The sequence below is a fragment of the Takifugu flavidus genome, chromosome 16 (assembly GCF_003711565.1).
Source record: "Takifugu flavidus isolate HTHZ2018 chromosome 16, ASM371156v2, whole genome shotgun sequence".
Lineage (NCBI taxonomy): Eukaryota > Metazoa > Chordata > Actinopteri > Tetraodontiformes > Tetraodontidae > Takifugu > Takifugu flavidus.
The window spans coordinates 3,567,069-3,588,846 of NC_079535.1; the positions used below are offsets into that span (position 1 = coordinate 3,567,069).

The 21,778-nt window shown below is 40.3% G+C and overlaps 2 protein-coding genes across 16 annotated transcripts in view; one reads left to right on the forward strand and one right to left on the reverse strand.

Annotated features, from left to right (window-relative positions):
* Window positions 1–18,986, reverse strand: part of syne1b (spectrin repeat containing, nuclear envelope 1b) — a 58,419-nt gene extending 39,433 nt beyond the window's left edge. For 6 of the 15 annotated variants that reach the window (XM_057058484.1, XM_057058475.1, XM_057058487.1 and 3 more), the window contains exons 1-38: window positions 13,669–14,133; window positions 12,682–12,743; window positions 11,226–11,321; window positions 10,595–10,678; window positions 9,782–9,874; window positions 9,462–9,640; window positions 9,178–9,374; window positions 8,797–8,906; window positions 8,485–8,535; window positions 8,300–8,332; window positions 7,972–8,079; window positions 7,750–7,887; window positions 7,168–7,332; window positions 6,946–7,058; window positions 6,631–6,799; window positions 6,441–6,537; window positions 6,316–6,336; window positions 5,828–6,030; window positions 5,577–5,741; window positions 5,312–5,464; window positions 5,092–5,235; window positions 4,796–4,963; window positions 4,544–4,702; window positions 4,298–4,462; window positions 4,078–4,212; window positions 3,789–3,947; window positions 3,489–3,697; window positions 3,214–3,322; window positions 2,870–3,034; window positions 2,623–2,790; window positions 2,337–2,513; window positions 2,049–2,189; window positions 1,779–1,939; window positions 1,267–1,417; window positions 889–1,116; window positions 673–771; window positions 372–559; window positions 136–259 (exon numbers count right to left, since the gene is read on the reverse strand). In XM_057058484.1, coding sequence (XP_056914464.1) covers window positions 136–259; window positions 372–559; window positions 673–771; window positions 889–1,116; window positions 1,267–1,417; window positions 1,779–1,939; window positions 2,049–2,189; window positions 2,337–2,513; window positions 2,623–2,790; window positions 2,870–3,034; window positions 3,214–3,322; window positions 3,489–3,697; window positions 3,789–3,947; window positions 4,078–4,212; window positions 4,298–4,462; window positions 4,544–4,702; window positions 4,796–4,963; window positions 5,092–5,235; window positions 5,312–5,464; window positions 5,577–5,741; window positions 5,828–6,030; window positions 6,316–6,336; window positions 6,441–6,537; window positions 6,631–6,799; window positions 6,946–7,058; window positions 7,168–7,332; window positions 7,750–7,887; window positions 7,972–8,079; window positions 8,300–8,332; window positions 8,485–8,535; window positions 8,797–8,906; window positions 9,178–9,374; window positions 9,462–9,640; window positions 9,782–9,874; window positions 10,595–10,678; window positions 11,226–11,321; window positions 12,682–12,743; window positions 13,669–13,744 — 5,163 coding nt within the window. In that variant the 5' untranslated portion in view covers window positions 13,745–14,133. Of the gene's footprint in view, window positions 1–135; window positions 260–371; window positions 560–672; window positions 772–888; window positions 1,117–1,266; window positions 1,418–1,778; window positions 1,940–2,048; window positions 2,190–2,336; window positions 2,514–2,622; window positions 2,791–2,869; window positions 3,035–3,213; window positions 3,323–3,488; window positions 3,698–3,788; window positions 3,948–4,077; window positions 4,213–4,297; window positions 4,463–4,543; window positions 4,703–4,795; window positions 4,964–5,091; window positions 5,236–5,311; window positions 5,465–5,576; window positions 5,742–5,827; window positions 6,031–6,315; window positions 6,337–6,440; window positions 6,538–6,630; window positions 6,800–6,945; window positions 7,059–7,167; window positions 7,333–7,749; window positions 7,888–7,971; window positions 8,080–8,299; window positions 8,333–8,484; window positions 8,536–8,796; window positions 8,907–9,177; window positions 9,375–9,461; window positions 9,641–9,781; window positions 9,875–10,594; window positions 10,679–11,225; window positions 11,322–12,681; window positions 12,744–13,668; window positions 14,134–17,735; window positions 17,995–18,870 lie in introns of those variants that run through there. The other 9 variants (XM_057058477.1, XM_057058488.1, XM_057058480.1 and 6 more) reach the window with 9 other exon arrangements.
* An 828-nt stretch (window positions 18,987–19,814) lies between these two features.
* Window positions 19,815–21,670, forward strand: myct1b (myc target 1b). The gene is made up of 2 exons (XM_057058685.1): window positions 19,815–20,119; window positions 20,827–21,670. Exons 1-2 carry the CDS (start codon window positions 19,846–19,848, stop codon window positions 21,327–21,329), a joined length of 777 nt encoding a protein of 258 aa, XP_056914665.1. The 5' UTR covers window positions 19,815–19,845; the 3' UTR covers window positions 21,330–21,670.
* The last annotated feature ends 108 nt before the right edge of the window (window positions 21,671–21,778 follow it).

Genomic DNA, 21,778 nt, shown 5'->3' on the forward strand with positions numbered 1-21,778 from the left:
AGAAGAAAAGAAATCTTGGACTATAATATTACTGTGGTTTAAGTAACATTTACATTTGTACTATTTATCATAGTAAAATTATCCCCTATGAGGCAGTTGATCTGGGAAACAAAGTGATATTTCTATGTGTGTCACCTGTAAATCATGTATTTCTGTGCGGAGCTTAGATTTATCCGCTGACAGACAGTTGCTCTCTTGTTTGGATGCAGATTCGCTTCTCTCCAGGAATGAGATGAAGTTTGTTCTCAGTTTTTCATATCTGAAACACAAACACTGATGTTTCAAAGACCACAGATTTGATGTCCTCAAAATAATTGTACAGCAGGAAAAATTGACAACCAGACTTTGCGTTAATATTTAATTGTACTCACTTTTGCCAAAGTGAAAACAGGTTTTCCAAAGCGCTCTGTTTCACCTTTGCCCGCTCCATGCTTTGCTCATAGCTGGTATTAAGCTCTGCCAAAGTCTTTTCTGCTTGCTCTTTGTCACAAAGTCTTCGGGCGCTGGCAGACAGGGACAGCAAATTTCCCTTCAGCTTTTCTAGATTCTGAAAGACATCCTGGACAAAAACAAGACACAGTAATCTTAAAACTATTATGACTACAATAATTAATGTCAGCACTGTATTGATTTTTTTTAATTAAAAAATAAAAGTAGAATGACTAAAGTCACCATGTGGTTTTGAAGACCTTTATAGGTCTCTGCAGAGGAGGTGGAGGATTTAACAGGATGCTCTAGATTTGTGTCAATGTCTCTGAGAGTTTCTTGCACCTGGTGGAGAATAAATGTTAAAACAAATAGCGAATTACAAATTTGCTTAGCTCAAAAATAAATTATATGCAAAATGTCCTGCAAAAGAATTCCTCATTGTGAAGTAAGTTTATTTACCTCCAAAAGGCTAATTTTGAACTTTTGCTGGTGAGAGGAGCGTTCTTCCAGCTGTCCATCAAGCTGCTGGTGGCTTTCTTTCAACTCCTCCCAATACCTGCCAATTTGAGTCAGGCGTGCCTTAATGTGAGCTGCCTCCCCTGAAGACATAAACTGGGCTAGTGCTTGAGAACGTGTCTCCAGCTGAGAAAGAACCTCAGCTCGCTCCTGAATTTCTGTATCAACAATCTGCAGAATGAAATACAAAGCATTAGGGAGCAATATTAATGTTGGCAGTGGCCTTAGCAGTGCTTCACAATGCACATTAGCTGTCATTTACTTTAACTATTATAACAGTATTCTACGGTATATTGTAGTACTGCAACACACACACGGCACCTTTACTGTGTTGATCTGTTGCTCGAGAGGCAGGGTAGAAGATTGCAGCCCATCCAGCTGCTTTTCCTTTTCAGATATCCATAAAGAAAATGTTTCAAATGCTCCTGCAAAATTATCCCAGTGATCCTTTATTTCTTCCAAAGTTTTGATGCTGAAACAAATAAAGAAATAATATAATAGGGTTGGACCAAAGGTTAAAGGAACATTTAAAAAGTTACATTCACTATCAGGGAAGGGCAAATCCAGTCCTTGAGGCTGAATCTGGCCAGGATTTATGTCCTACCAGGTGAAAGCGTAGGATCGAAAGCAAGAATCCGAACCTCAAGGACCGGATTCACCACCATTGAAGCTTGATTTGCCTAGATTGTGTTAACATATTACACTACATCCTTACAAATGTCTTTCAAAAGTACAAACATGATACTGCTCATATTTTGTGTCAAACGACACATATGTGGCACAACAGCATATTAGATTTATACAATAGTGCAAGCTAAAACTCTGAAACTTACTCTTTATTGAGCCCAGCTTCCACTTTGTCTACCTGCTCACTCAGCGATCGAGCTTGTTGTAAAAGAAGACTCTTGTTCTTTGGACCAAGCTGGATCTCTGTTGCTCTCTTCAGCAAAGTGTTCATGTGTGACACTTCTGCTTCACACTGCTTTAATAAAACCTATTTAGGAAAGAAATAACACTGGTAGCACTCTCCAAGTTGATAGCTAACTACTTTCAGTAGGCAAGATGAAGCCACAGAAAATAAATACAGGTGTAGTTTTACATACTCGGGTCTGATCAAGTTCAACGGCCAGGCTCTCTGGACTACTGAAACTTAGGTCTCTATCTATTGTTGACTGTGTCTTATTCACGAACTCGTGCACTGCCTCCTGCTGGCTGTCAAACTCCTGCCACGCCGCCAGTGTAACCTGGGGATTAAGACACATCGTCATTAAGGTAAAAAAAAAGGTCCTTCATAATGAATATTAAAACTCAACTGATTGCAGTTAGCCCAAATATCTTTAAATATTGCTTGTCAAATACATAACCCAACAGACTTTCATTTCATTGCCCACCTCTAGACTTTGCTCCTGTGAATCCATGTTCTGTTCCATTTTGCTAATTGTGTTATCTAAACACTGCAGGTCCTGTTGTAATGTCTCTCCCAGTCCTTCCTCAGCCTGAAGCTGTTGGCCTCTGGTGATTAGCTGCTGAACATCTTTCCTCTTCATCTTCAGCCGTTTTGACAGTTGCTATGAAAAATGGAGCATTACAGGCTGACAACCTAATCAACCAACTAACCAATAATGAACCTTAATCGAACATTTCTAACACACCAAATTTAGAAACCCTCTATGGTACCTGGTAAATCAGAAGTAGCTGCTGGGCATCTCTGACTGTTGGAGAATCCAGTATTTTGACAAATTCATCCTGCACTTCTTTCTGTCCCTGTATCAAGTCATCCAATGTAGTTTTTACTTCTTCCTTGAACTGCACACAGTCTTCCACGGCTAGCATCATCTTTTCAGCCTGGATAACCAAACAGAGGGTTGGCTGTGATATCTATTTTGGCCCTGGCACCAGAATAACATCTCTAAAGTTTATCTACCTCAGACAAAGATGCAAGAAGCCCCTTAAAATCAGCAGAGAGCTTGCCCAGTGCACTTCCTTGCCTTTGGCCGTCACTCTCGGCAGAAATCTCAATAAGAACAGCCATACGTGCTTTCAGCCATCCAAGATTTCCCTCCTGGAGCTCTGCATCATTTCTCAGCTCCTGCACACACCCAAAGAATGTGAACTCCCTCATGCCGTGTTCACAGGCACCAGCCTGTGAGATGTAATAATTTAGCAGTTTGAGCTGCTCAGTTGTAACACATTTTAAATCACAGATTAAAATGAATGTGACAGAGATTATCAGTGGTTAGTTGGACTGTAGGTTATTAATTAACTAACTGTGATGGCAGTCTTCACTTGGCCATATTTTCTAGGGTCATTGGCGCGATTTCGCAGCAGTCTCAACTGACTTTCTTTGGATATGAGCCAGCAGGAGAATTCAGCATATCTATTGCAGAACAGATAGGGAAAGTTTGTATTATAGGAGCATTAAATGATTAGAGGAGTATTAGAGGAGTAATAAGTAATCTTATCAGCCATTGAAACAACTTTCTAATCACAGAAACTATTCAGTGTGTGCAATTCAAAGAAAGTACCAAGAAAAAGGGCTGCACCTTGCATTATACTCCTTCCATTTGTCTGGATGCTGCATTAGTTTTTGATTGGTGCTTTCAATTTCCTCCTGAAGTTCAGAGAAATCCTTCCTTGCCGTCTCCAGAGTCTGCTGGGCTGCATCACCTTCAGGCAGCTTTTGACAAAGTTCCTCCATCAGCTGTAGTCTTTTCTCAAATATTGCCTGGGGTCCCTTTTCCTTAAAAAAGGCCTAATGCAACCAGGGATGGCCAATGTTTATTATTAAAATACTTTTAATTAAATTGTGCAAGCAGTAAATGCAGCCGTCAGTCTATGCGTACCCTGTGCTCTTTGATAAGTCTCTCACTGCCCGTGCTAGGTAAGTGACGGTTCTCCCTGGTCAACTCCGCCTGGCAGTCCTGCAGCAACACCATCAACTTGCCCTTCTCTACCTCTACTTTAAGGCGCAGTAGGTGAAAGGGGGAATCCGTCTGGATATCCTGATAAATGGCAAATAAAAAAAGTTGACATTTGACACAAATGGTCAAGACATCATCAACATCAAGATTATGTCACATGCAAAACATATTAAAATGAGCTGAAACATTATATCTGTTAAATGATAACCACCTTCCAGTGCTTGTGCAGCTTCCTGACTGTTTCCTGTAGTGCCTGCTGCTCTGGCTCTGGCAAAATATCTGTGAGCTCATCACAAGCCTTGAGAAATGTATTCAAGACGCGCTGGTCCAGCTGACCAAAGAACTCCTGTAAAATCAAACCGGTTGCAAAAAAGGGTTGTATTGTATTCACCGCCATCACTTAATTCATTTATAGAGATTATATTTCCTACCGTGTGTTTCTTGAGCAGTTCCTCTGGGTTGCCTCTTTCTGATAGACAGTTCTGTGCCAGTTTAAGACTCTTTTCCAGCTCCACTCTTGATTCATCAAACCTCTTCATCAGGCTGCTGTTGGCCTCCATGTGCTTTCGCCACTCTGTAGATTCCCTAATCATTGTCTAAACAAAAAGACAACCATTTTCCCTCACTGAAAAAAAGCTTTTTAATAAACTGAAAAGTGTTAATGCACATTACACTACCTGTGAGGAGACTTGCAGGTCTGCGACTCTTTTCTGTAAAAGGCTCATGTCCATGTGCTGAAGGGTTTTATTGCTGTGTACTATTTTCTGAATAGTTTGGTGGTTCTTCTCTATCACAGCCAAACATTTCTTACAGCTATGTGTGAAAGTTGCCAGCTCCTGCAGTATCCAATAATATCAAAGGTTTTAAAACATCATTAAACAAAACAAACAAATTAAAACACAGTGCTTAGTAAAAATTTAAATGGTTACCTGGCATTTCTGTTTAAAGTCCACTGGTCCTTCAGAGTCTGTAGTGCCAGTGATATAACTAGCTTTTTCCAGAGCTTGGTAAAAGCCTGTAATGTTTCTTTCCATTTCTTCCAGAGGAGGCAACAGAGACACAGAGTCTCGTAGCAGAGGTAAACACCTCTCTCTTACCTGACCAGAAGAGAGAATACTTGTTAAGTGACAGGTGATTGTCAATAAGCTCAAGCTCTTAAATATATCTTAGTCATGATATACTAGATATCTAAAATAAAATCTAGCATATTTGTTTGTTTGGACACCTTGCTCAGCTGCTCTTTGATCGATGCCATCACAGCCATCATCTGTGAAACCTCGTCCTGTGGAGTGTCTTTTGTCAACAGCTGAGCAGTGCGGCTCGCCGCCTTACAAGCAGCTTCCATCGCTGGGACTTTGTGCTTGATTTCCTAATTATAAGTGGAGAAAGTTATGCAGTTTTTCAGACAGACAATTCTGAAATGGATGAGCATGCTGGCTGTTTACCTCAACATCTTGGACAAAGGCTCTGATATTTAGGAAAGATAATTGCACTGGAGCAGTCATCTTCTCATTTGTTGCATCCATGAATATTTTCAGGGTATTAATCCCATCCTGGTAGTCTTGCCTCAATTTATCTACCTCATCTGCTCTTGCATACTAAAAATGATGGAAAGAAAATAAAGAAATCCCGTTGTCCTTGCACCAATGAATACAAACAAATGCATATACATGTTAGATGTAATATTCTTTGTTTGAATGATATATTTACATGTTTGACTTTAACAAACAGCTCTCTCCATCTCCCATTTAGAAGAAGAAGCTGCTGCTTCAGATCACGAGAGACCGTTTCATCACAGGTCTCAATGAGAAAGTTTCCAGCATCGTTCATGTGCATGTGCTGCTGAACCCAGTGAGGAAGGTTTCGGAAGAAGTCCTGAAAATAGGAAAAATAAAAGCCCAACAATTTAGTGCGGCGGCACTCTGCAACGTTCTGATCAAATTAACACTACTTGTACTTACACGTTTGGCGTTTTCTGATTGATTAAGCATCTGTTCAGCGTCCTCTAGCCAGGCCTGCAAAGCTGCTACTGTGCTGCTGTGTTTCTCCCAGTTACAGATCACCTCTTCCAGCATGCTGCGAACACTTCGGACCTCCAAAGACAGGTTTTTCCACTGGGCTGTGGCATCACTGAGAAACTTACTAACCCCCTCAGCTTCATCAACTGAAAGAAAATGCGCAAATCCAAATACATTCATTTTATCTTTTGCTATAATTCATTTGATCTTTTACTATATTTACTGATCAGAGTTTCATTCGGTCAGTGCTACAGGTCATTAGGTCAGGTTAGCATTCTAGCTGATGCAATTATTGTCACAACCTCATGCATGGTAAGAGATTATTTTCAGGTTCTGGAAGTTATTGGTATGATCGAAAAGAAGAAGTGCTGGTCAGATTGGGAGACAGGCAGAAGGGTTTTTAAGATTGCCAGGGTAGGTTTTGGACTTACCCCTGTTACAGGTTTTAGACCCTGTAACATGATATTGATAATAATAATTTTATTAATTGGCCAGAAAACTTTAAGAACAAACAAAGTTAATACATAAACAAATGAATTAATGCAAAGGTTCTTACTTGAGCTGTCAGACTTGACATAAACATCTGCAACTTGTTTCAGAGCTGCAAAGATCATTTCATACTGTTCAAAGAACCTGTGGCCTTCTACAAAAGTCTGGAAAAAGAACAAAGCATTAAATCAATCAACTGTACTTTGTTGGAGAGGATGGATGAGCTAATATGAAAACGTTAATTCTATATTACTTACGAGATATGATTGGAGCAATAGCTCAACAGAATCTCTTCTACCATATTTAATGATCCAGGACTTAAGCTTTGCCTCAGCTAACAGCAGAAATGCCATCAGTCGGTACTTCATTTCCCAGAATTCAAGTTTTATCAAGTGGGAATGTGACGATGTTGACACGAAATTGAACCTGTATATTAATCATGGGCATAAAGAATAAAGACATAAAGATTTTTAGAGAACACACACAAATAATATAATTAAATATATAATTATATATACATACAATGTATATAGTATATAATATTATCATATATTCAGAGAATGAGGTCTTACCGTTCAGCCATATCTTGGAGTTGCTCAGATGGGACAGGTACCCCATTCACTGATCTGTCTTTGTGAATCTGCTGGAAGGTTTGCTTGTGTGATTCTAAGTTTCGTAACACCTCCTGTAAAGTATCATCACACGTAATTATGCACATTTATCCTAAGCTCCATGCCTTCTGTTGCAAAAACATATATCTAAAAACCTTGAGGTTCAAAAATGTGTTATGTTACCTTATGCTGCTCTAGTTTTCTGTGTAGAACATTGGCGGTCTCCTCAGGAACTTGTTGAATTGGAAAGTCCTCCCTCAGAGCCATCTCTCCCCTATGAAGCCAGGCTCCAATCACACCCAAAGGACCAGGCAGGGATTTGTCCAGGTGGAGGTGCCAGTCCAACAGCTGCAATTGACATCATTAATAAAACCCCACTTAACAAGATTGCACAAGATCAAACCATCTCCACATGCTCACAAGCACTCAGGCTAAATACGGGTTTGTTGGTCAATCTAGATGAGATGAGGATATCGAGAGGAGCACACTGCCCAATAAACAAAACCTCTTCTGTTCCCGTCCCTTCCCCAGTGAACAAACTCATTATTCAAACACAATCCTCCCCCTGGACTTTCTTTGGCAGCCACTGAAAAGGAAAATCCCAAAGTTTATACTTTCTTTCAAATATTCTACATTTCAAAGAATGCAGGATGAAAAAATGTAAAAGGCTTCATTGATTTAAGATTCAACTGTCATGATTACGATTCCATTGGTTGGCTTATTTATAAATAATCTCCTTTATGCGGCAGAAAGCAGGACTCTTACCCGGGCAGACACACGATCCCAGGCCTGTTTGACAAGTGCTTGGTCCACAGACAGCTTGCCATCTCTGTGCACTGGCTGCAGCAATGGATCCGTCTGTTTTTTCTTCATTTCATACTGTACGCTGAAGCTCTTGAATGCCTGCAAAACAATGGCAATGACAAATATGCATTAAATGTTAGCTGGTTAAAAAAAAGCACTTTGCAAGTCAGGTTCTGAACCCACCTGATATTTATCTGTAAGGTTCCCTTCTGATCCCTGGGCCCTCAGAACATCTCTCTCCAGCTGATCTAAAAACACTTTCAGCTCTCTCAGGATCTTTCGCTCTTCTCGCTGTTCATAGAAATGTTGAACTATTAGTCATTTTTGATTTATTGCTCACACAGGACTGAGAGACCACCCACACCCCAACAACTTCAAATAAAGGAAAAAAAACGACTAGAAAAAAGACAATCCATTAAAAATTAAGATACTGCTAATACTTGTGTCCACTGATTAGTCAAAAGAGGAAGGACTGTGTCTAATTTAGTTTTGTTAATAGTGTGGAACATACCTCAAGCATTTGTTCTATATCTTGAGGACCAAACTATCCAGGAAAGCAGCAAATCACACAAAGAGATGCAAACACACAGCACGCATTAGATGCACTTTTAGAAAGATGCACATAGGGGGACAGAAATGGCTGAGCAGAGAAGCCAGACAGGGCAAAACATGCAGCGCTACGACCTTAGATCTCACCTGGAGTACGGGCACCGACAATGCAAAAGTTGGAATTGAGCCAAGAAGCAGCTTAATGTGCAAAAAAACAAAAGCATGTCGATGGTGAAAATGAAAGAGTCTGATTATGGGAAACTGAATCATGGTAACTATACAGCATACCACTGTGTAGCATGAACCACAAATACCACAAATAAAATGATGGCAGCAGGTGTGAATTAAATTCTCGTGAAATCTCCAATTTTAGCCAGCACCAAAGACTGTTTCATTGGTATTACTCTCAAATGATCCGACCCCACCACCATATACAATTTGTTTACTTTGAAAAAATACCTCATCATGATATCCGTCAGGCCCAGACTGCTGGGGGTTAGGGTAGTGCTTGAGGAACTGTGCCACATATGTCATAATGGATTTTTCATCTGGCTTGTCAACGTCCACATCTGCGATTGAACACAAACATTTCATACATTTGAGAATCTGAGAAATTTGTGCAACAATTAAAGTCAGATCAATGTCAGATCTTCCAACTCCCAGTGAAACAAAGGGCCCCTCATTTGTTTCTAGTCTGGTTTGATAGCTAATTTACATCTTTTGGGGTTTTTAACAAATCAAGGTTAAGCTCCATAAAAGCAGAAAAATTTTTATTATCTAAGATACAGAAGAATGTTACGTTATGATTAATCTTTAAATGGAAGGAAAAGTCAAGAGCACCTTCTGGATCCAGGAGACGAGGGATACCCAGCTCGTTTTCTGCAAGGGCAAAGGCTTCCTCCAAATTCTCCCTGTTGCTCCTTCTCCGTACCACATCCATATCAACCAAGTCTGGCCTGATGGCGTGCACCACTGACTGAAATGCAACACCATCACGCCAACTGGGACCAAAGTCCTTGACCTCAATTCCATGATGCCTTAAAAACACGCGTTTGACGTTATAAAAATGCGTATCAAGTCCAGCTACTGGTCATCTCATAGTGCTTGGTTAAAAATGGGCATACTTGGCTGAGGTAGACTGCACCCATCCTAGCAGGGCCTTCTTGGCATTACCCTGAAACTTGTTGATCACTTTTCTCTTCATGGGTGGGCTTCCTGTTTCAGAGCTGGCGATACTTTCTACAGAGGAGTTGCTGTTGGACAGAGCCTGGAGTGCTGGCAGGTTGCTGGTTAACTCCTCAATCTAGAAGGAAAAGAACAACAACAATGCCATTATAGGGTTGTTTGAATCAAATAGGCTCTGCTTTCAAACTGAAATATGCTAAAAACTAAACAGCTTATACATACCTGTGCTGGTTCATTATTACATCTGATAACAGCTTACCTGGAAATAAAGGATTACGGTCCATAACAGCCCAAGGACAATTGATGGTCGTCCATCTGCGATGTCAGTGGCATGAATGTTAACAAGTTTGATCTGAAATCACAACAAATAACACAATTAAGGTAATGGGTCACAATGGACGGAATATATCGCAACTTCATATAGATATAGACATTTGCTTTCTTGCTAATAGTCATCAAAGTAAGATTTTTGATGTAGGTCAGCTCTATGACAGCAAAACCAGAAGGTCAGACACAGCCACAGTGAAACCAGAAGAAAGAAAAACATATCTGCATTAATGGAGAACTGCAGCGAGATGACAAGTTTATGGCTCAGCTTTAATGGGCTCAGGGCCAGTGCTTAAAAAATGCATCCTTATGGCATGTTTCATAAACAGAACATCAGCCTCCAAGCGCTTTGCAAGTACACTTCATGCAGAAAATGGAGAGGGTGCAGCGTATCAGATCACACAGCAGGTTTAGTAGTAACTGACCGGAGATCCTCGGTACACAGACTGCCAAACATGATGGGAGAGAAATGACAACAGTGACTGTGAGTCTCAGTCCTCAGAGAAGCCGAATGAAAGTGGGACGCAAGCTTTACTGAGCCACGGGATTTAATAAAGGGGTTATGTAATAAAGAAGCCTTTTTTTCCCCCCTTACTAGCCAGTTCACTGAACATCATGCATGTGCCACAACAAGCTTCACCAACATTTATCAGCAAAAGACTGTTTTCTCATGTATTTATAATCATACTCGAGGGTTACTTTTGTTAAGAATGGCAATATGCTCCCATTATGACCCCATGGTTACCTTTCGGCCTTCCAGGAATTTGAGTGCAGTGCCGATATTGGAAACCCAGTGAATCCTCTTCAACTGCCGGCCTTGTTCACGTGGCTTATGTCAGAGGACAGGAAGTGAGCAGACAAAGCCATGTCAGAAAAGCTCAGGTATCAACACGTTATATGGTATATGATATAACCTTATCATTGTGTCTGCTTTACCAGCCACGTTCAGCATCAGATTAAGGCAGCAAAAGAGGCCTGGGAGTATTTGCAGGGCTCTTATTACGTAAATTAAGTGGTGATTTTCAAAGCTGCTTGAAGTTGAAAAAGGCTAATCCTGCATATAAACTAGCTTACGGCTGACTTGGGATGTCTGCTGTGTGTTGAGGTTATATATATATATATATATAAAGCATCATTACAGAAGAAAAATAACTGACAGTAAATTACTGCTGAATACTTTGAAGCATTCCAGTGAACCCATACTCATTAAATAACACATGTACGTGGAGACATAGTTTTGTATAATTTCTGTGCCCAACTTCTCTAAAAATAAAAATCATAGTGCAAAAAAGATGATTTAAGCACCTTATGTTAAAAGAACTTTCACATAAAGTTAATTTTTTAATCCTGGACAAGAAATATTAAGCAATACTCACTAGTTTTTGTCCCGAAAGCACCTCTAACAAAGCCAGGAGCTTCACCCCATCCTTGATGTCCTCAAATAAGTCATTAACCTCTAGTGGTGGTTTACACTGTAGGGAAGAAAAAACACAAATGAAAGTTGTTTTGCTTTTTTTAAAAATGTATACCCTGAAATGCTACTGATATTCCAGTAAATTGCCAAGAATGAAGAGAACGCAAATGTTGTTTGTGAGAAACAGGCTTGTTAGCGACGACCACAGAGCCTCCCTGCAGCTGACAAGATGGTGCCTATTCCTCAGGAGTGGCTTAGTGCCCAGTTCTGAGGCAATGTTCTCTCTCAAACCTAACAAGGTCCTGTCAGGAAATCCCGAAGACAAACACCAGTATAACCTAATGAGTAGAAAAGTGCAATATGCATGAAACAGATGTGTCTTTATTCAGCTTCAATTAAAAGGAATTTCTTTATTTGGCACCATATACAGGTCAATTCACAGCTCAGCATATTCCATGACAGGATGCAGTTGACTGCATATTTGGGGCAAAGAAAATGGAAATGAACATGCAGGCCTGTTATATTGTAACAAGCTACACAAAATAACATACTGGAGACTCTCATGTAAATACTTACATGAGCAGCTATTTTGTAATTATTAATATAACTTCATAAAATAACATGTATGCTCTTATAATCTGTATAGCTCGGTCAGCTTTAAATAGATTTTAAAGCACAGAAAGTCTACCACCATGGAAAAAATAGCTGTCCCAACTAAGAAATCAATCCCACCCTGGAAACTGAGCCACATGACTCCCTCATATCAGTGGAAAATTTGTGAACGTCAAAGGTGCACAGTAACACCACCAAGGGGAAAAGGCACACAAAGGCCAAAGTCAAAGGGAGACGACTGGAGGAAGTTCAAACCTAGATAACGTCCCAATGTGGTCAGACCAGTCATTTAGTTTCATTTGAGTCACACAAAATGTGGTGTGAATTCCAAAATACAGTGATTTATAAAAAATAACAATCTGCTCTTAAAGAATTCAGACAAGTCGATCCAGGGATGACACATGACATCTCTGTAAAAACACAAACATTTTTCCATTTAACATGATCCAGTTTCACATACCGCCTTAACAAGATAAACTGGTCAATCAGCCACACATAACTAGATAAAGTTCAACAAACAGAATTATTAGGGCTCCATCTTGTTCATATTTCTTAGCACAGTTCCTCTTGCAGCCAGATTTGTGACAGTTTTCTTGCCGGAAACATCACCGACAAAGGAGAATCCACATCATAAGGAGCAAATAAAATATTCTAAACATTTAATGGGCGTGGAAATCTCTAGCATCCAACTCACTGGATGATGCTGCAATGGCACTTTTATTCTACGCATGTGTCCTTTATGACTGCCTAAACTCCTACTGCCTGCAAAACCTGTCAAATGATTTATGATGTACACGAAGGCTTACCTTTGCTAGATGGGAGTTGATCCATTTTGTAAAGGTTCTCTTCTGAACCGCCTCTTGCTCACCTGAAAATGAATACCACAGATTGTGTAAATAAATGATAACAACCAGGTCCTTTTATAACTGAATGTTAGCATACAATAATACAAGGCTGGATTGGAGGAGCGCATGATCATTATCAGATATTTGCTCTTGCAGATTAAGACTGCGATTTGATTTTATGGATATGGTGATGCTTCTAGCAACTACAGGAGCATAAACCCCACAGTGAAGTGTTTACTGGACTCTTCCTGTCTGCTTAGCGTTGCCTCTGCAGCAACACCGCATCAAGCATATTGGAAAGTTCTGTGTCAGCTTGGAGAGCACGAGCAATGTGACAACGTCATAAAGGCAAACAAGAGAACGAGCAAACGTAAAATTTCTGCCAGCACATCTCACAAGTCACCTCTGTGTTCAGCAAAAACGTGCATTATTCTCCCTGTCGCACCCCCCCCTCCTTTTATGTGGTCTATTATGGCCCCACAATGCCTCATGAATTATGCAGCACGTTTCACAAAATAAGTGAATTCTTTGTCCTCTTTGGGCTATTGTGTGCGTCAAGGACTTCAAAAAACTTGCCATGCATGCCGGCAAGCTAAAGCTCCACACTGCATACAGTGGCCATTTTTAAACATCCACTCGTAGGGATATATGCAAAGGTCACATGTTTAAGGAAGCAATGGCAACACTGTAGAGTGAGCAAAGACGCTACACCGACCCACAGGCAAATGTTTCATCACTGATGCATAGGGGATGCCCACTGAAGCAGAATACACACGTACCAACACACACAAACACATACACAGATGCAACACATGTACAGCTGCATAGGATTACTGCATAGTTTGCTCCTCCATATAGCAGGGCTTCACCTACAAATCATTAACGTGTGTTATTAACATCCCAGAATAGTAATTAATGTGAGACGGCGGCTGCTGTTGCCCTTCTTACCACGTAGATACTGAAAGAATCCCGTCACTAGATTTAAAGAAGTCTTCCTGACAGATCCATCCTTGTAGTGAGCCATTCTACAACCCACTCTCCAGCTGCCGTCCTTTGCTTTTCATGAGTCCCTCCGTACATACATGCTAACACGTGATGATAGGATCCATCGTGGAAAAACACACAACTGTTCCTTTCCCCTCCTATTTCCAGCAGGAAGCAAAACAGATTTGGCTGCCTGGTTTCCCCGGTGAAGGCAAAAGCTGCTGGAGGCTTTGATGAAAACGTCCCCTCCTCCCTGACATGCTCACACACTGATTCACTCAAACACACACATGCACACACACACATACACACAGTAGAGGAAAATGTCTAGCAGACTGGGTAATTTACAGTTCCATATTTCAATCTTCCTGTGTTTTTCCCAGCCAGAGAAGCCATGCCTGTGTGGATGTGCACAGCCCCCCTCCCACTGCACAGCTCCGCTGTATCATCGTGCAGTGGGAGGCTGGGGAGACATGAGCTAGAAGCACCATTCCACCAATCAGAACACTGGGGGTGGTGACGTCACAGCCCTGGCTGCATTATCCTGATTTAGATGTATGGGGGGGGTCTGTGTTTACTATGAGACTGGTCTAATCTTCCATGAGACAAACCAGTTCAAGGCATTACAGTGCATGTATTAGATAATCCTTTTGGATTTTCTGTTTATTTGGATTTTTAAAATACGTAAACTGTGCTCCCTGTAGACCCATTGATTGGAAAGCCCAGAGTAAAATTAAAAGACTGTTGCACGCAGCACAACACAGAGCAAATTTTAATAATTAATGGCAAGGCTAGTGAATGACGTCTACCAGCTGCTCTCTCACCGTGTCAATGCTATTGTCATGACAAAGCAGACACACCCACCTCGGGATTCCCACCACACAGTTTCACCCCAATTCAATTTCATATCCATTTTTGGCCACTTCAGCTTGGTCTATTCTTTTTTCTCCTGTTACTCAACACCTTTCAATAGAAAATGCAAAAGAAAGTATAGTAGCCAATTAGCTTATCGCCTCCTGCAGGAACGTCCCTTTATTCTTTCAAAACCAGCGACATGTTAAAAGCTTTCCTGATACACTAAAAATAGGTCTGACCTTCTATTATTATTCCTCTAAAGACTGCTTGTGGACCTGGCCCAGAAAAGCTATTTGAGTGAAAAGAAAGTCAATTTTCTTTCATTTAGACTAACACTGCAAACCAGAAGCCGTCACACTAGCACCAAGTACACTGAAGTACACTCTGCTTTTAAATAAAGTTTAGCTGAATATCTTTTTCAAATTCATAAGACAAGTAGATAACACAAGTTAAGAACACTTTACATCTGCTCTCCTTTCTGTATAGTGTCTTATGGGCTTGCACTTAACAGTTTTAGTCTTGGTTGTTTCCAACTCAGGAAATTGTGCCTCTGCAAAGGAAGTAATGTGTTTGCACTCATGCCAACAGCTGCACTTAGATCTGGTACTGAAACACCACTATTTGCTGTATATGTAAACTTTTTCCAAGTGAGTTGAGTTCATCCTCAAATGTGGACTGTTAAAGAAAGCTACAAATAGGTTGGTAGCCTACTGTCCACTTTTGCAAAAGTGTCTTGTTATTCTATCTAAACCTAAACTTGGTAAACACAGGAGCTGTCCAGAGTCCTGAAATCAGCTTGTTCAGCTGTGAAATACAGTACATGTGACCATCAAATCTAAATACAGACAAGCATAAAATCATTACATAAGCAGTTCCCCATCATTAAGTCATCACGTCTGAGACAGCTGATTTAATTAAGCTTGATGTAGCATTAGCTAAGTGGCTATTAAAAGATGACAACCCAAGCATCAGGATCACACAGGGCAACAAAACATTAAATCAACTGTTACTCACATGAGTACTTGAGGTGATCTTAGGACAGATGATACCTCAGGAAACACTCTGCAGAAGGTGCTCGGCTCCATCGGCCTGTTAGTCACCTGGGAGCGCTGTAAGAGCCCACTTACCCTGCTGTTTTTCCATTTAGAGGAGACTAGCTCAACTTTAGCAAAAACACTAATCAAGCCGGACATGGATGCCTGAGGATATATGATCCACAGTTTCCTAATGAACAAAGCAACATGATGGTAATGGTCTGAAGCAAGGAAAGCTGTAGCGGATGGATGTCCAAAGCAAACAGAACAAATGAAAACAGGCCACAAATATTAAAAATAGTGAGTCGTAGCTTATTTGGCATGTGTAATAATTAATAAAATATGAACAGTCTCGGGAATTAGATGTTCAATTAATGGAATGAAGTCACTATGATGGTTATATGTCTATGGCAGCTGTTAGTGACACTGTAGAGGTGCCGTATCTCTACCAGCTGACAACACGATGTTGCTTTACCGCACTCTTAATGAATGGGTAGCCACACTGCCACAGTGGTTTTCTATAATGGCCAATTAGACCAGAACTGTAGCAATGTGTCACGGTATCAGACGTGGCTTCATATATTTTTTAGTATTGCATGGTTCAGATTTCTAAAGTGACCTTTTAAACAAGAGCATTTTAAACTGCATGAGGCTTCCCTGTTGGGTTTCACATCCTCTTTTAGAGATTCTGTTAGCACGAAACCCACTAGAGCCCAGCAGATGACAGCATTTGTTGTGCACACTCTTGCATGACATGAATTGTACCCTGAGAGCATTTGAGGCCACAAAGTGTTGCTACACTAGGGAGTCATGGTGATGAAAGCAAACAGACTTACACAGGAGTAGTACCAAGAAACATGCAGACGCAAATCATTTCCGGTTAGATTAGTATTAGCTATGGATGCTTCTTTACAAATCGGTTCTTGGGTGATTCACATGACAACATATTTGCTGGTGTCAATAATTCAGCAGCCCAGATGGACCGTTACTCATGTCGGAAAAACAACTACATTAGGGTTTTGATGACAAGCAGCTTTGTTAGATTATCAGTCAAAACCAGTCCGGACTACTATCTTATTTGCTGTCTACAGATCCCTGAAAGCCAGGGGCACTTTATTATTTTCCAGATGAGACCTGATACAAAATTCCACTTCCTGGTGTGAACATTTACAACCGTTGCTGGCACTCTTCATCTCAGGCTCATATGGGAGTCCTTGAAACGGCATCAAAGTTTCTGATGCTTTTGTTGGATTTAGGCATTTGGATTCAAGAGCAAAAATACTGTGTCAGGAAAACAAACCTGTATATTAGTGTCAGGCCATTTTATTTCTTTTATATATATGTGTATGTATGTATACGTATATGTATACACACACATAGATAGATAGATAGATAGATAGATAGATAGATAGATAGATAGATAGATAGATAGATAGATAGATAGATAGATAATAGATAGATAGATAGATAGATAGATAGATAGATAGATAAAAATAAGAAGTGGGTTAAAGATATTTCAAAGTACAGAGGAAGCTGAAACTTCAGCGCAAGGCAGCGTGGGCATAACCACAACTGATATTTCACAACAGTCGCTATGGTAACAAGCCATAATATAAAAAAAGATTCCTGGGAGAGCATTAGAGGCATCTCTATGATTCTTTATTTGGATATTATTATCAAGGAGATTCGTGTAACGTAAAGCCCCACTTTCTTTACAGCAGAAGCGGACTCAGGTACCTCAGCTATTGATCTCTTGTCAAGGGCAGAAAGGGTGTCAGATTTTTGCTTCACTCGGTGCATTCCTAAAGCCATAGCTGTGTTTTGTCTCCCAAGAAATCATAATAAATTACATGCATTCACAAAGAATTTAAAGTATGGCTGAAAGAAATGCACAAAAGCAGCTAAACAAGGACTCTGACTGTGAGAATTTTACAAAGTAATATGTGCAACTGTTTGATTGAAATGATATATTTTCTCAAACCGAAGCTCACCTATGTGCCCACATGCACATTCACACATCCTGCCTTGCAAACTTCAGCTGGGCAAGGAGCCCAGGCACTGAATCAGCACAAAAAACTGTGCTACCGCAGAGGAGAGGATGATTTATTTGGAACCCAGCTATAAAAAAAGAATAGCACTCACCCTGGAGCTTTTGCATCACATTAGCAATGTCCAAAGGCCTCCGAGAAGCCATGTTGTTCCGCTGCAGCGCAGATGACAAAGGTGGATTACTGATGTGCAGAAGATCCTTCACAACTGTCCTGGACGGGACATCCCCTCTGCCACTCCTACTCAGCTCTCTCCTAATTTCACTGCAGGAACCAGTCCAACTGAATCTCAGGTTGCATGCAAGGACAAGCAGGTTTTAATGTCCAGTGGGAGTGCTTCATCCAGTCTATGCCTGCAAAACATCGGTGATAGTTTCTTAATTCAGGCCACACATTTCTAATATGTTTACTTCTTTTCCTAATCTGAACAGTTTTAAAGGGTTTATGTGTCAGCGTTGACTATTGTCTCTTCATAATCGATTCCTCTATAACTTAAATGCTGAAATATCTCATGATGTACTTCCTGTTTAAAGAGCTATATTTATGACAGCTATTTCTATTTTATGACATCATTTTTAGCAAACTCCAAAGACTACAGCAGAAGATATTACGATCTAATTTTCACACACAACTGAGCTTGCCATGTGGAAAAATACTGCCTTCATGATGAATAACATGCTATCATACCATCTATAGCATTTTAATGGGCAAATATGATGATACCGGCAAGACGTGTGGTTTTATTTGCTCTCACCAACTATCTATCCTTATCAAATAAACAAATATTTAGTGACACTACTTTTTGTGAAAATAACATACTTTGATGCCATTATGTTGCACAACAAACATAATGCCCAATAGCACACACTGAATATTATATATTCTGTTATGTATATTGTATACACCCTCTGTACTATGTATAGAAGGTGTATACAAGGTGTATAGAGGACGCTATCCAGCTTTAACCAATTATTTCCGACCATTATATAAGCATATAAGGTTAAACAAAAGATAAGGTGATATTTGCGTATGGTTTGAACGCACCACACAAAGGATGCCTACAGACATGTGAATAGGGTGCAAACAGGGCGTTACTAACACCACCGTGGCTGACAGGAAGTTATTCTAAACACCGCAAACTCTTTTAAAATTAACTCCTGCGCTGCGAAACACTCAAACCTTAAGTCAGACATCAAAAACTTCGGATGACTTCTGGCATTTCACCTTACCACTTAGACGAGACCATAATCATGTCACGTAACAGCGTTCCGTGTGTTCTCTTGTTGCCATTGGTAACGGGAGATTCGCTGGCGCGTGTTGAGGTTTGTAACCGAGGGAGGCGGTGTCAGGGGCGGAAGTGAGCAGACTGTTTCCTGTTCTGCCAATTTTCTATTTAGAAACATAAAGGTCCCTTTATTTGCTACTTAGACAAGAATTTAAAGCATCTTTGAGTTCAGGTTTGATTTTGCGATGCTTGCCAGCTACGTCATAGGTTATCGACTCACAAGAGACTTAAAATAATCTAAGTCTATGTTGTTGCTGTTGTTATTATTATTATTACTTTCGACAAACAGCAAAAAACCTCACTGTCCCTAGAGTTGCATTTTTTTTACTTTTTCTTACAATTAGTTCTGAAAATCCAAAAAATTAAAAATATAAAATAAATTCGAGAGAGAGAGAGAGAGGGAGAGAGAGAGGGGGGGAGAGAGAGGGTATCGTACCATCCATTTCGAGTGGGAATTGAGCCACAGAAATGTCTTTGCTGAAGTGCCACCTGCTGGACATGTCTGTTATTACTTCATTTTCAACAGAATTTTCCTTCGAATACAATGACATTAACCACCACTAAAATACATATTTAGTATATGAATATGTATATTTAGCATATCAATTACATTTGAATGACTTGGTAAGAAATGGTTTGGTATTCGCCTTGCTAGCAAATGGTTTTGTCTGTGGGCTTAAGTGAAGAGGGAACAAGGTAACAATTGAAGGATGTCCCAGCACAGCCTGCTTGACATTATACAGACCCTCCAGAAGAAGTTTATATCTTGGGTTTGCCTGTCTTGAGTTTTTCAAGATACGAAAGCTGCTGCCATTTCAATCAAATGAAGAGTTATATTTTTAATATGTACTTTAACTTTTTTGCCTGAACTGTGAACTTGCAAATGTAGCTATTGTTGCAATGTATTGATCGTGAGGAAATGATGCAAAGGAAACAACCCTGTTTCCCAGTGTTATGTTTAACACAGATAAGCAACATAGCAGCTAATTTTAAAGCCAAAGAGGGAAGGAAGCATGACAGAAAAGTTTCCTCCATAGCAAACACAGTGGAAGAAAGCGAGAAGCCTCTCAGGGAAAACCTTCAGTCTGTCTATGTGCTGGAAGACTGTGTGGAATTAACTTCAGTTAATGTTGGAATTATGGCTCAAAATGATACACATCTCATGATGGAGATACTAAAATCATTCAATCTCGGTGAGTGTGTCTATTTATTAGTTTATGGCAAAGAACTATTTACAAAAGAAATGATGACCAATCAGTGTGTTACGTAACTGTACAATCAATTTTTGAGAGCCTTTCAACTTACAAAATAACAGATTATCTATTCAGTTTGGTGGGGAAAGGCATAAAAAGCAATTCATAATTCTCTTATACTACAAATTAACAAGTTTTATGTCTGCTGCTGCTTTTGAATTTGAGCTTATATGTCAAAAATGTGTTGCAGCAATAATTGCCCACTTTGTTTTTTAAAATCTTAAAGTTGGTTTACATCTACGAAAAATTGGGGGGGGGGGGTTATGAATCTTTTAAGATATGTGCATTCCCATATGTCTTGAACAGCTTTTTCATTAGAAACAGATTAGTTTGTAGCACATTATGTTATTATAATCACATAATTCATCATTGCCTGTGCTTTAGAACAATAAATCACACCCAGATATGACGTAAGGTTTTATATAACATTCCTGGTGTAGGTCCAGCAATAAAAATAAAAAAAATCAATATAAAGAATACTTGAACATCTGTAGCACATACTGTACTGTAAGAGATGTATTTTATAGCAACCATCTAGAGAAACAGTCACCCCAGAGAAGTCATTATTTCTGCTTCTACAGTACTAAACATGTTCCAGTAAGACCCCCTTGTCTTAATTATCTGCAATGATTCTTTTTCTTTGGCAGGAGATATGATTCTAGCCTTCTGTCTCTCTATTCTTGTGGGTCTGCTGCTTGGTGCTTTGGTCTACATTCTCCTGACCTGGGTATCCAGGCGCAGGGCCAGCGCCATGATCACCAGGCGCTCCAGAACAAGGTCTCGCACCCCACAAACAAACAGCCCCTTGGGAGGGCAAATAGGTCTGTACAGGAGCACCTTTCTGAATGTGTACCGTCAGCCTTCCTTGGAGCCGGTGGGCCCTCTGGGGAGTAAGCCAAACCTCGAGACCTCCACTTTTCGTCCCGCGTCCAAGAGGAGCAGGGCGCCCCTGGACATGGGAGAGGACACTCAGATCAACATGGCTGAGGACACAGCGGCTTCAAACGCATCTGAATCAGAATCCCTGGTGCCAAACAAGAGGCATTCCTTTTGGCTGGGCAGTAATGGACTAAAGGGATTCTTGACCTCACCGACTCCACCTCCTGCATACGACAGTGTCATCCACGCCTTTGAGGAGACTTGCACCTGAAACGGTCTGCAGAAAAAAATGACTGAAAACAAAAACAGACAAGGGCACAGAACTAGAGACTGAACTGTGTGCAGAGATCATAAAGAGATCATAATCACTCTCACAGCAATCAAATCTTTTATCACACCAGTTCAATAATACCAAAACACATAAATTAAATTTAAATGGCACAAATCCATACTCGGTGAAACGGACCCACACTGTTGCATTCTTGACAACGGGCATATCACTGTTATCACTGCAGAACAGCTCATTATCCTAGAGAGGAAGGAGGAGGATTCTACATGTGAGCATGAGGGATTAGTTGCCTGATTTAACAATAAAGAACCAATGACTATCTTTATTCTGGTTCTTGTGGTTTTGTGCAAAACTGAAGCCAAGTTAATACAATTAAACGAAGAGAAAAAAAAAGTCAGAGTCTACTGGATCTTAACTGGATCATATGTTGC